The 12,483-nt window shown below is 36.5% G+C and overlaps 1 protein-coding gene across 2 annotated transcripts; it reads right to left on the bottom strand.

The window, feature by feature from the left end:
• Positions 1 to 360: 360 nt before the first annotated feature.
• Positions 361 to 11,072, bottom strand: si:dkey-71d15.2 (SH3 domain-containing kinase-binding protein 1). 2 transcript variants are annotated; one of them, XM_048166223.1, is made up of 9 exons: positions 11,057 to 11,072; positions 9,567 to 9,726; positions 9,406 to 9,438; positions 9,038 to 9,113; positions 8,654 to 8,748; positions 4,805 to 4,912; positions 4,079 to 4,293; positions 3,925 to 3,988; positions 361 to 1,662 (listed from the first exon to the last, which is right to left on the bottom strand). In XM_048166223.1, the coding sequence occupies exons 4-9, from the start codon at positions 9,066 to 9,068 to the stop codon at positions 1,624 to 1,626; spliced, it is 552 nt and encodes a 183-aa protein (XP_048022180.1). In that variant the 5' UTR covers positions 9,069 to 9,113; positions 9,406 to 9,438; positions 9,567 to 9,726; positions 11,057 to 11,072; the 3' UTR covers positions 361 to 1,623. The 2 variants fall into 2 exon arrangements, 1 of the variants encoding a protein (XP_048022180.1); XR_007181261.1 differs by lacking the exon at positions 11,057 to 11,072 and having other exon boundaries at positions 4,062 to 4,293; positions 9,567 to 11,047.
• Positions 11,073 to 12,483: the final 1,411 nt, after the last annotated feature.

Below are 12,483 nucleotides of genomic sequence, written 5' to 3'. Positions count from 1 at the left end.
TTGACTTTCTGCTCACTGCATATAAAACATGAAATCATGATATGCCCATACCTGTAAATATAACAGCAATGTTAAAGGCACAATATGTAAGATTTTTGGATTAAAATATCCAAAAACCACTAGAACAGTGTTTTATATTTTGTTGACTTGTGTACTTACATTATCCCAGATGTTTCCAAGAATGTTTAAATCCAGAGAAATAAGCGATTTTAACTGTGTCCGTGCGTCACCTATCAGTGACATCATACCCACGTTACCCTCGATTTCTGGTTTTATTTTGTAGAAACCATGGAAACACCACAGACGCTTTAATATATTATGTGTTTTATTAGATGAGAACAACTGTTTGGATACATTTATAAACAGGAAACTAATCATTGTTATATAGCTAAACACATTTAGTCTTATTGTTTGAATCTCGTTTTCTTGACTGTATTAATATGATATTCTAATATCAATCTAGCTTACTGCAGTGTGTCTCATAGTAGCTGTCGAGCGAACACCAAGAGTAATATAACAAACATAATTTCAACACACAAATGTATCTAATATGATAAACAGCGCTGCTTTACCTCCAATACACATACAGTGGAACTGTGGCATAATGATATTAGAACATGATTTCTGCCCAAGTCCCGTGGGATTCTTTTCCACTGGCTGTGAGGTGAAGACGACATTTCCCATGATTCTACGCTCAATTTCAGTGTCATCAAGCTACACCTTCATTTTGAATAGGTGACCTCTAACGGTGAAAAAAAAAAAATATTGTGCCTTTAATACATTTCATTATACACTACCTTTCAAATGTTCGGGATCAGTAAGAATTGTTTTCTTTTGTAAGATGAAAGTTTTTTGTTTTTTTTAATTGATCAAATCAATATTTTTCATTGTTACTAAAAATACTGTTTTTTACTTACTATTCATCAAAGATTCCTGAACAAACATACTTTTCAACATTGATAATAATATAAGTTTCTTGAGCAGCAAATCATCATCTTAGAATGATTTCTGAAGGATCATGTGACACTGAAGACTGGAGTAATGATGCTGAAAATTCAGCTTTGATCACAGGAATACATTACATTTTAAAATACATTAAAATAGAAAACATTTTTAAATTGTAATAATATTTCACAATATAATGATTTTTTTATTAAAATAAATGCATCCTTATAAGAGAGTATAAGTTGAGAGCATATTTGAGTATAAGAGACTTCTTTCAGAAACATAAAAAAATCTTATTGACTCCAAACTACTGAACACTATTCTTAAACTTTAGAATCTTCTGCACAAAATGGGAAGACTTTGTTATATATAAAGAATTAAATTAAAGATCTAACATCATTCTGTAATGTACTGATTTGAATTGATTGAAACTATATAGATAGTCTCTTTCCCGTCATCTTCAGGGGTTTAAAACCCAAAACATTCTTTTATATCACCCATGTATAAAGCACTAACACAATATGTTTTCACAATGAATCTTGATATAAATTCTCAAGAGTTCTTCCTCAGTCTCTGAAAGTTTTTCATTTCCACTCTTTGAGTTTGCCGATTCCGACTCACGGTGGCGTATCGGTGTGGTTTGACCGCTTTGACCAGGTGATGGACCTCAGAGTTGGTTCACTTGGACATGTGTTTCTTAAGGCGTTCTACTTCGATCTGAAGTGAAACAGAGCACAAGTGTGAGTCAGTGATATATATACTGTCAAATTATCACCAACCTTCATGTTAGAGTCTTAATTTTGTTTTTGGGATCTATTAGAATAGGTTTTTATGCTTAAATGTAAAAAAAAACCCCACATTTTTCACATATTTGACACTCCTCTATTCCCAGTCTGTCAGTAACGCTCTGGTGTGCGTTTCCCAAAAGCATCATTAGCCAACTAACATCTGAAGTTCCATCATTACTAACATAGTTCAACGATTTGGTGTTTCCCGAAACCATCGTTCAAACGAACATTCGGAAACTGCATCGCAAACTTGTGGTTTAGAACGACAGCTCTCGAAGAAGCATAGTCTCTTGTTTTTATGACATGTGGACTTAAAAGGTTAGTTCACCCAAAAATGAAAATTCTGTCATTTATTACTCACCCTCATGCCGTTCCACACCTGTAAGAGCTTTATTAATCTTTGGAATGCAAATTAACATATTTTTGTTGAAATCCGATGGCTCCGTGAGGCCTGCATAGCCAGCAATGACATTTCCTCTCTCAAGATCCATTAATGTACTAAAAACATATTTAAATCAGTTCATGTGAGTACAGTGGTTCAATATTAATATTATAAAGCGACAAGAATATTTTTGGTGTGCCAAAAAAACCCAAAATAACGACTTATTTAGTGATGGCCGATTTCAAAACACTGCTTCATGAAGCTTCGGAGCGTTATGAATCTTTTGTGTCGAATCAGCGGTCTGAATTATGATTTGACACAAAAGATTCATAACGCTACGAAGCTTAATGAAGCAGTGTTTTGAAATCGGCCATCACTAAATAAGTCATTATTTTGTTTTTTTGGCACACCAAAAATATTCTCATCACTTTATAATATTAATATTGAACCACTGTACTCACATGAACTGATTTAAATATGTTTTTAGTACATTAATGGATCTTGAGAGAGGAAATGTCATTGCTGGCTATGGAGGCCTCACTGAGCCATCGGATTTCAACAAAAATACCTTAATTTGTGTTCTGAAGATTAACGAAGGTCTTACGGTGTGAAACGGCATAAGGGTAAGTAATTAATTACATTATTTTCATTTTTGGGTGAACTAACCCTTTAATAAATCATTATCTTGAGCAAAATAAGCAAGCTGACATTAAAAGGGTCATATAATGCCACTTTTACAAGATGTAAAATAAGTCTCTGATGTCCCCAGAGTGTGTATGTGAAGTTTTAGCTCAAAATACTCTACAGATATTTTTTTATGTTAAATTTGTCACTTTTTGAGGGTGAGCAAAAGCATTCCGTTTTTGTGTGTGTCTCTTTAAATGCAAATGAGCTGCTGATCCCAAGAAGAGGGCGGGGTTCCAAGAGCTAGTGTTAGCAGCGCCGATTACCTCACTGAAATAGCCAGAAACTGTTCAGCCTTTTATGTTCAAAGCGGAGCCAGACAATGATGGAGAGACTCAAGAAGAAGTGACAACATGCATAATGCAACAGGATGTTTCTGAATGGTTAGTTGATGAATGTAGCTGATGTGGAGTTAACTATCTTAAAGTCATTGATAAGCATATTCTGTCATGATAATCTATAAATCGCTCATGTGGAAACTGTTGTAAGATGCCTACAGATACAGTTTTGTTTAAATATGGTTGTAACTTATGTTGTCATCTTGCTTTAATGACATGCTATTGCATTTGTGTTACTTACTGTATTGCAATAACATGGCCTCACCCCTTTGTTGTGTGTTCTCGGGGGCGGGGTTTATGTAAATTTTAGGGTTAGTGATGTCACCAACCCAGAAGAAGCTCATTGTGGTTGGCAGTGATGTCTCGCGCATATACTTCAATGAGTGCTAGACATCACTGCCGTTGTCAGAGCGCGATCAGACCTCACTAACCGAGTGCTGAATGCAGTTGGATATAGTGGTGTTTTAGAGGTAAAAAATGATATAAATACTGTTCGGTTTCTCGCACAAACCGATCGTTTCGTGTCTTAGGACATCAATGTGTCGTCACAAGCCGCAGGGTTTAATTTGGATTTGTCTATGCACGTTTTTTCGACTCGTATTGATTGTGTTCCCATTGACATGCATTATTTGACTGACTGACGGCAACGGTTGGAGTTAAAAATCATAATTTGTGTTCTACTGAAGAAACAAAGTCACCTACATCTTGGATGCCCTGGGGGTAAGCAGATAAACATCAAATTTTCAATTTTATCCCTTTAACATCTGTGGCTCTTGACTTGACTTACTTGCAGTGACAAACGCATCTTCTTTTCTTCATCCAGTTCGTTCATGAGCAGTCTGATCTCTTTTCTGAAACACAATGCCATTACATTTACAGAAATATAAAGCTAAGAATCCCAACATTTTTATTTAGTTAACATACATCCATATTGCACTAACTTCTGCTGAGTCTTCAGCGTATCCAGTTCATCTCGAAGATCTCGGAGCTCTGCTCTCATCTGCTCCAAGGTGGCGGGGCCCTGCAGGGCCGGTCGGGGTTTAGCTGCTAATAATGCCGAGAGATATGCAGGGAGCGAGGTCGTGTTTGCTGTGCCAGAAGAAGAAGAAGAGGAAACCACTGGTGCAGGAGCAGAGGTACAGTTGCTGACGGGCTCCTAAAAAAATTGAAGGAACAATCCTAATCTTTTCATTTCAGATGTGAGCAGTTTGTCCTCTAGGGGTCTTATATTGCCAGAGGTCCCAAAAGCATAACAGGGCCCCTGAAGCTGAGGACTGAGCAAAAAAATCCAGTTTTGAATGCTTAAGATCTATTTTAGTGTACACATTTCCTAAATTTTTAGAAAAGGATAAGGCAGGGCTTCCCAAACGGGGGTTTACGTCCTAACCAGATGCGATGAGATAAGATTTCCAGCAGTAAGCAATTTATGCGTACAAACCAGACTCGACAAAATTAATCAAAAATCACAGCCAATCAGAAGAGCGTGTGGGCAGGCTCTCTCTGCAAGTGCACTGCATTCACAACTAAATAGATAAGTACATTAGCAAATTCATAATTTGATATTAGAAAATTTTTGGGTAGGGAAAATAATCATAAATAATTTTAAAAAATAATAAATAGTAATAATAATAAACAGCATTCAGACAGATTTTTTTAAACAAACTTACTTTGGAGTCTTCGGGTTCATCTGTGTTACTGTAAAGAAACTTGAGGGCCAGCAAGTCTGGTTCCTGATTCACTTCATTCATTTCCTGTCCTGCTTGTTCCTCGACAGCCTGCAAAGGGAACAGTAATAAGTACAAAACACTCAATATCTTTAGAAAGGATGAGATTTTATTCTCTAAAGGTTCTAAAATATATAAAAATATCTTCTCATATGGTTTCATCCTACAAAGACAACAACAAAATTTTATTCCAGAAATACTGTAAATTAATTTAGCAGTAAATACTGTTTAATTATGGAATTATCAGTGTTCATCCATACTTATTTGTACACCAGTGGTTCCAAACTGGGGCGAACCCCTGGGGGTTGGCAAATAAAATGCTGAGTTTTGCCATTCATTTAATTTTGATCCCACCTTAAAATAACATTAAATCTGAGCATGTATTTCTATCAGGCAAAATGTTGTAAAAGGTCAAATACACGACATCCAGTCAAATGACCTCATCTTTTGCAGTCAAAACTGACTGCATCCACACAAGCAGCATGCATATATGCAAAGTATGCTGCCTTAGTAAATCATGCTACATTACTGCAGTTCTCGACAATGAAAAAGAATGAAGAACAAATAGCCTGTAGACACAGACTGTGCACAGAGATCGATTTAAAGGAATAGTTCACCCAAAAATGAAAATTTGATGTTTATCTGCTTACCCCCAGCACATCCAAGATGTAGGTGACTTTGTTTCTTCAGTAGAACACAAATGATGGTTTTTAACTCCAACCATTGCAGTCTGTCAGTCTTATAATGCAAGTGAATGGGAACTCGAACAATAAGATTCGGAAAAAACTTGCATAGACAAATCCAAACGAACAGTATTTATATCATTTTTTACCTCTAAAACACCACTATGTCCAACTGCGTTCAGCATTCGCTTAGTGAGGTCTGATCGCGCTCTGACAACGGAAGTAATGCCTAGCACTCATTGAAGTATAAGCACGAGACATCACTGCCGTTGTCAGATTGTGATCAGACCTCACTAAGCGAGTGCTGAACGCAGTTGGACATAGTGGTGTTTTAGAGGTAAAATAAATACTGTTCGTTTTCTTGCACAAACCGATCGTTTCGTGTCTTAGGACATCAATATGTCGTCACAAGCCGCAGGGTTTGATTTGGATTTGTCTATGCAAGTTTTTCGACTCTTATTGTTCGAGTTCCCATTCACTCGCATTATAAGACTGACAGACTGTAACGGTTGGAGTTAAAAAAATCATCATTTGTGTTCTACTGAAGAAACAAAGTCACCTACATCTTGGATGCGCTGGGGGTAAGCAGATAAACATAATATTTTCATTTCTGGGTGAACTATCCCTTTAAGACTCAAACTCTCTATTAAGTGATGTACATTTTAAACACACTATGGTTTGCTCTATTTTGCAACAAAATAATAGTTCCAACGAAAGCCACAGCAATACTGCAACACACAGCGGTGTTTTGTGAACGAATTAGCGGCTTTGAACAAATCTTGAGAGTCAATGATTCAACCCATTCATAAATACAGCCACTTGCTTCGTTACTGAATAAATTAATGACTCAATGACTCACACATTAAAGGATTAGTTCACTTCAGAATGAAAATTTCCTGATAATTAACATGTCACCCAAGATGTTCATGTCTTTCTTTCTTCAGTCGAAAAGAAATTAAAGGGCCAGTTCACCCAAAAATGAAAATTTGATGTTTATCTGCTTACCCCCAGCGCATCCAAGATGTAAGTGACTTTGTTTCTTCAGTAGAACACAAATGATGATTTTTAACTCCAACCGCTGCCGTCTGTCAGTGGTATAATGCAAGTTAGCGGGCATTCATCACTCAATTCGTGAGGTCTGATCGCACTCTGACAGCGGAAGTGATGTCTAGCTCTCATTGAAGTATGCTCGAGACATCACTGCTGTTGTCAGAGCGCGATCAGACCTCACGAATCGAGTGATGAATGCCGTTGGACATAGTGGTGTATTAGAGGTAAAAAATTATATAAATACTGTTCGGTTTCTCGCACAAACCAATCATTTCATGTCTTAAGACATCAATGTGTCGTCACGAGCTGCAGGGTTTAATTTGGATTTGTCTGTCGTGTTTTATTTACTCTTATAGTCCAAGTTCCCGCTGACTTGCATTATACCACTGACAGACGGCAACAGTTGGAGTTAAAAATCATCATTTGTGTTCTACTGAAGAAACATAGTCACCTACATCTTGGATGCGCTGGGGGTAAGCAGATAAACATCAAATTTTCATTTTTGGGTGAACTATCCCTTTAATGTTTTTGAGGAAAACATTCCAGGATTTTTCTCCATACTGTATAGTGGACTTCAACAGTTACCAATGGGCTAAAGGTCCAAACAGCAGTTTCAGTGCAGCTTCAAAGGGCTCTACATGATCCCAGACAAGGAATAAGGGTCTTATCTAGCGAAACAATCAGCCAGTTTCTAAAAATAAATAAAATTGATATACTTTTTAACCACAAACGCCCATCTTGCACAGCTCTGCGATGCGCCACACATTCAAAATCAAGTTGGAAAGGTTATACGTGACGTAGGCGGAAGTACCAAGGTAGGGCGAAAAACTCTGACATTGTTGTTTTCCCCTTTTTTCTAAAGTCTGTTTGACTTGGTCTTTGTACATTTGACTTTGTAAACACTTGCTCGGTACTTCTGCCTACATCACGTGTGACCTTTCCAACGTGATCATTTCGCTAGACAAGACCCTTATTCCTTGGCTGGGATCGTGTAGAGCCCTTTGAAGCTGCATTGAAACTAGGGCTGCACGATATATCGCATGAGATTGTCACGCGCATTTCGTCAGTAAAGCCGGTTCCCTGATTACCGCTAAATCGCCATCACCTGCTTTCAAATGGAGCGGCATTTAATGGACAGAGCCGTAGTTCACTGACAAGCCACGCAATATCGCGTTCAGTATCGAAGGCGATTCATCTGCGATATGAACGCGATATTGCATGGCTTGTCAGTGACCTACGGCTCTGTCTATTAAATGCCACTTCATTTGAAAGCAGGTGATGGCGATCTTCAATTCAGCCCTAATTGAAACTGCGATTTGGACCTTCAACCAGTTGGTAGTGCACTATATGTAGTTTAATCCTGGAATGTTTTCCTCGAAAACCTTAATTTCTTTTCGACTGAAGAAAGAAAGACATAAACCTCTTGGATGACATGGAGGTGAGTAAATCATCAGGAAAGTGAACTAATCCTTTAAGACAGTGATTTACCGCCACCTACTGGCGGTTTTAGTTTAATATTTATAAGTATCACTGTTTTTTTACAATCATTGCCTATTTCTCTATTTAACATTTTTATTTAAAACATTATTTATTTTATAAAAGTATTTATAAAGGTAAAAAAAATGCAATGGAAAATCAATTTAAAGGGGCAAATATTGTCTCTTAATGGAAAAGGTGTGACTGCAGTCTAAGTAGAAAAGAGAGGTTTCGCAGAAGGATGTTAAATGCCACAGGGGTTACGCCACTCTAAAAAGTTAAGGAACCACTGTTGTACACTATTAGTCATTGCAATGTACTGAGTTGTACACTGAAAAGTTAAATATAACTCAAGGACATCCTGACACAGACTCTGTGTCAAAACGTGACAAACATTCTGTCTACACATTCCCAGGAGTGACAGTGAAATGATCTTATGTGGACCTACAAGAGGTGTGGTTGTCATTGGTAAATACAAAACTTTATGTAATGTATTTTTCCTCTAAAATTTTAAATGTATGATGACTCAAATGCCATGGCTTGATCATGCAGTAATTTAATATCTAATAATTCACTTACTGACATGATAAACTGAGAGTGTGTTCTCCAGTCTGTTGTGTTCAGACAGAATACGCTGGTTCTCTAGAGTTGACACAATGGACTTGAATTCTTCAACATCTGTGATGACGAGACGCAAAATGTGGAAAATAACAGGCACACAGTTCAGAGGCAAAATACAGCACCATGGGCCAAAACTATAATTTATGAAAAATTATATTCAATATGTTATGATATAAATAATAAAAAAGGATAAACATTGCAAATACAATATGATTTTATATACCAAGCACAGTATAGTGAAATACATGAAAGATAATCTTATTTTAAAAGTTTGAAATGCAGTTAAAATACATCAGGACTCTTGTGTATTTGGTAGATGAATATAGATAAAGGGAAGATGTCTTACCAGCAACAAGTGCGGCGTTGTAGTTGCCCATGGCAACATGAAAAGAAGGGGCTCATGGATCTGAGACGAGAACAACCTCCAAAAGCACAAGCAAATAAAAAATTAGATGTCAAATATAAAACAATATTTCATTTAAGATTAATTTTAGTAGTTTCAGTAAATATATCTGTAGCTTTTTTGTAATTTTCTTGTAATTCTTTTCAAGCTTGTTTTTGTATATTAACCTTCTTGTCAGCACTGTGGTCATTACATGAACCTATATATAGTTACTTCTCACACCAACTGCTCACTGTGTTGTAATTGTACACCACCATGACAGTGACTATTGTCGAGACTAAGTTTAGCCGAGGACAGAATATCTCACTCACCAGCCTGATCGGCCCAAGAAATACAGACAATATCTGGGAAAGAGAAATAAAATAAGACATTGACATTATATTACAATAACCGATGCATCTAAAACATGTTCTAGTTCCAAAGTCCAACAATGAAACACTGTGAGGTCAGAGGTTTGGCCCAGCTAACTCACCTGTCTCTGTATTGAAACTTTCCAAATCTACAGCAATACCTCCAAAACTCTCATTCCTTCACAGTCATCCTCTGATCTTTCACGATGATGGTGTTCTTCAGCTCTTCTGTATTGACACTGTGGCGTTTCTTTTCTTCCCAGGAGCCTGTTTTACTCTTTCCTTTTATGGAGCACCCAAGACACCAATCAGACTTGGGACTGGAGTCATACACATGTCCCAAACACTTGTCTCTTGCATTTGTCCCACAGATTCTTTCTCCATGTTGTAGAATAATAATAAAGTGGACCATTTAGATCAAAAAGGGCTTATGTTAATTAACTTTTGACTCATGTTTGTCTGTCTGATATTATTACTTACTGGTAATGCAGCATACATTAAGAATATTAAAATCCTCACAGTCCAGTGTCTCTCTTCGAATGGGGGATTCTGGGTTTAGCCTACATTTTTTTTTAGCTTATTTATTAATTAATCAGCCTAGATAATTAGAGAACTGTTGCTCAAACTGGACATTAACAGATTTCAGGTGCGTCTCAATCAGCTCCCTATCTTACGAGGTCATGAATCAGTATATCATGTACACAAATTGGGGCACTGGTAAGGACAGTAAGGACCCTGGCTACACATTAGGACACTGATGACTCTATTTCTGGCAACATGGCAACATCCTCATTGTATAACATCACTACTGGTATATGAACAACAGCAGAACTGAATATCTTTCTGATATTATTTTTGTATTGTTTTTTTTTTTATTATTGTTATTTAACTCCTTTGTTTGGTCTTGTTTTAAAGAAGACACTCAGCAGATTGTTGGACTTAAAATTAAAATTAAAGTATGAAAAAGTTATACAAGTTTAAATTGACTGTAAATCAAATGTACTTGTACTAAAAAAAAAAAATTTTTATATAAAACATATATTTTACAAAATAATTTTTTCTCTAAGATTTATATAAAATCAAACCCATATGTCTAACCAAGTTGTGATCCAAATTTGAAGCTGATATCACAAAAATTGAAGTTCCCATAAGATTTTGTTTGCGTTGTACCAAAAATAGCCACCTGGTGTCATCCACATTCCACTGAATTTTTTTTATGCATTCTCCTGTAACAATTAAATAAATTTATGTCTAAATATCACTCCTATCACAAAACAGACGCCAAATATGGAGATTTAGACCTTTTCGTTTTGACTATAAAGTATATAAATACATTTTGTAAAATAAAACATGACAACACCAACTAGGGGGAGGGGCCGCTAAAAGGATGGTAAAGCAATGCCCAATTTCAAAATGGTTTACACAGGATGAATTTTTAAGCTTTTGAATGATACCTAATTCATGATGATTACTAAAATATGTGATACAAAAAAGAAAAAAGAAAAAAAAGGCAATAAATATAAACAGCGCCAAACGTCCCTTTGGCAGGAAGGTGACAGTTAAAGGACTCGTTCACTTTAAAATGAAAATCACCCCAAGAAGATTTACTCACCTTCAAGCCATCCTAGGTGTATATGACTTTCTTCTTTCTGATGAACACAATCAGAGCTATATTAATAAATATCCTGATATATCCAAGCTTTATAATGGCAGTGAGCGATACCAACAAGTATGAAGCTGAAGAAAGTGCATCCATCCATCATAAACACACAGCTCTGGGGGGATAAGTGATGCATTTGTGTAAGAAAATATCCATATTTAACAAGTTAAATATCTAGTAAAATATCTAGCTTCCACCAGACCGCCTATATTCAACTTAGGAAGAAAGTGTAACATCTCTCACAGTTCAAAATGCTTATGCTATGTCCTACACCTTCCATATTCAACTGACGCGTTGTCAGTTACGCTTTCTTCCCAAGTTGAATACAGAAAAGCTAGATATTTTACTTTATAACTTGTTAAATATTTTTCTTACATATATGCATCACTTTGCTTCAGAAGGCCTTTATTTACCCCCTGGAGCCGTGTGGAGTAACGTTACATTTAAGATGATGGATGCACTGTCTTCAGGTCATAGGCTAACGTTACTCATTGGTCCCGTTCACTGCCATTATAAAGCTTGGATGCGTCAGGATATTTATTAATATAACTCCGATTATGTTAATCAGAAAGAGGAAAGTCATATACACCTAGGATGGCTTGAGAGTGAGTAAAGCTTGGGGTAGTTTTCATTTTGAAGTGAACTAATCCTTTAAGGGGTTAAAGTAGCTACTTCATGATAAATACTTTGTTTGTTACACCAAAGACTATACATGGGTTTCATGTGACGTCACTGTATTCTATCGCCGCCATATTTGGGACCGGTCACAGCTGCGCGCCCTGTTAAAGTCTATGGTGACAGCAGCTACAATTACCAGAGGAAGGCCAACGAAACACTCTCAGAAGGTTCACAACAAGTTTATAATATATCTTGGATATGTGGTGATGTTAGCCGTTTCAACAGTCGTCAGAACTACAAATTTATTTGATCCCAAAGTAGTTAGATCGGCAGAATTATTGGCTTCATTTAGAAGGGACCACACCACTGGCAGCCAAACAGCAATGCACAACATTAATAACTGCTGGGACTGTCATTTACATAACATTATAACGAGAACACTATTGTAATAAAATGTTGTGAATTCTCTGTGTTGTTGTTTCAGCGTGTTGTTGTGGTAAGAGCGCGTCGACTGAGTTTGATTACATTGATTACATAACTTGTTCAAACTTCACTTGTGCATTCGCGTCATTTTGTACAGATAAAACTTATTAATTTTATTAAGTATAAATATCTGATTATTCTCATAAAGGATGTGTTTCGTTGAGGTAAATAACCCACAGAGCTGATGATCATCTATAGCTTCAGCGCGAGCGCTCAAAAAGTAAGACAAAACATTAATATGATTGGGACTGTCTTCTTCTTATACATGATATTATAAT

Source organism: Megalobrama amblycephala, linkage group LG18 (genome assembly GCF_018812025.1).
Source record: "Megalobrama amblycephala isolate DHTTF-2021 linkage group LG18, ASM1881202v1, whole genome shotgun sequence".
In the NCBI taxonomy this organism is placed as follows: Eukaryota; Metazoa; Chordata; class Actinopteri; order Cypriniformes; family Xenocyprididae; genus Megalobrama; species Megalobrama amblycephala.
Note: the sequence above shows the minus strand (reverse complement) of the source record. Positions and strands in the feature narration are given on the sequence as shown.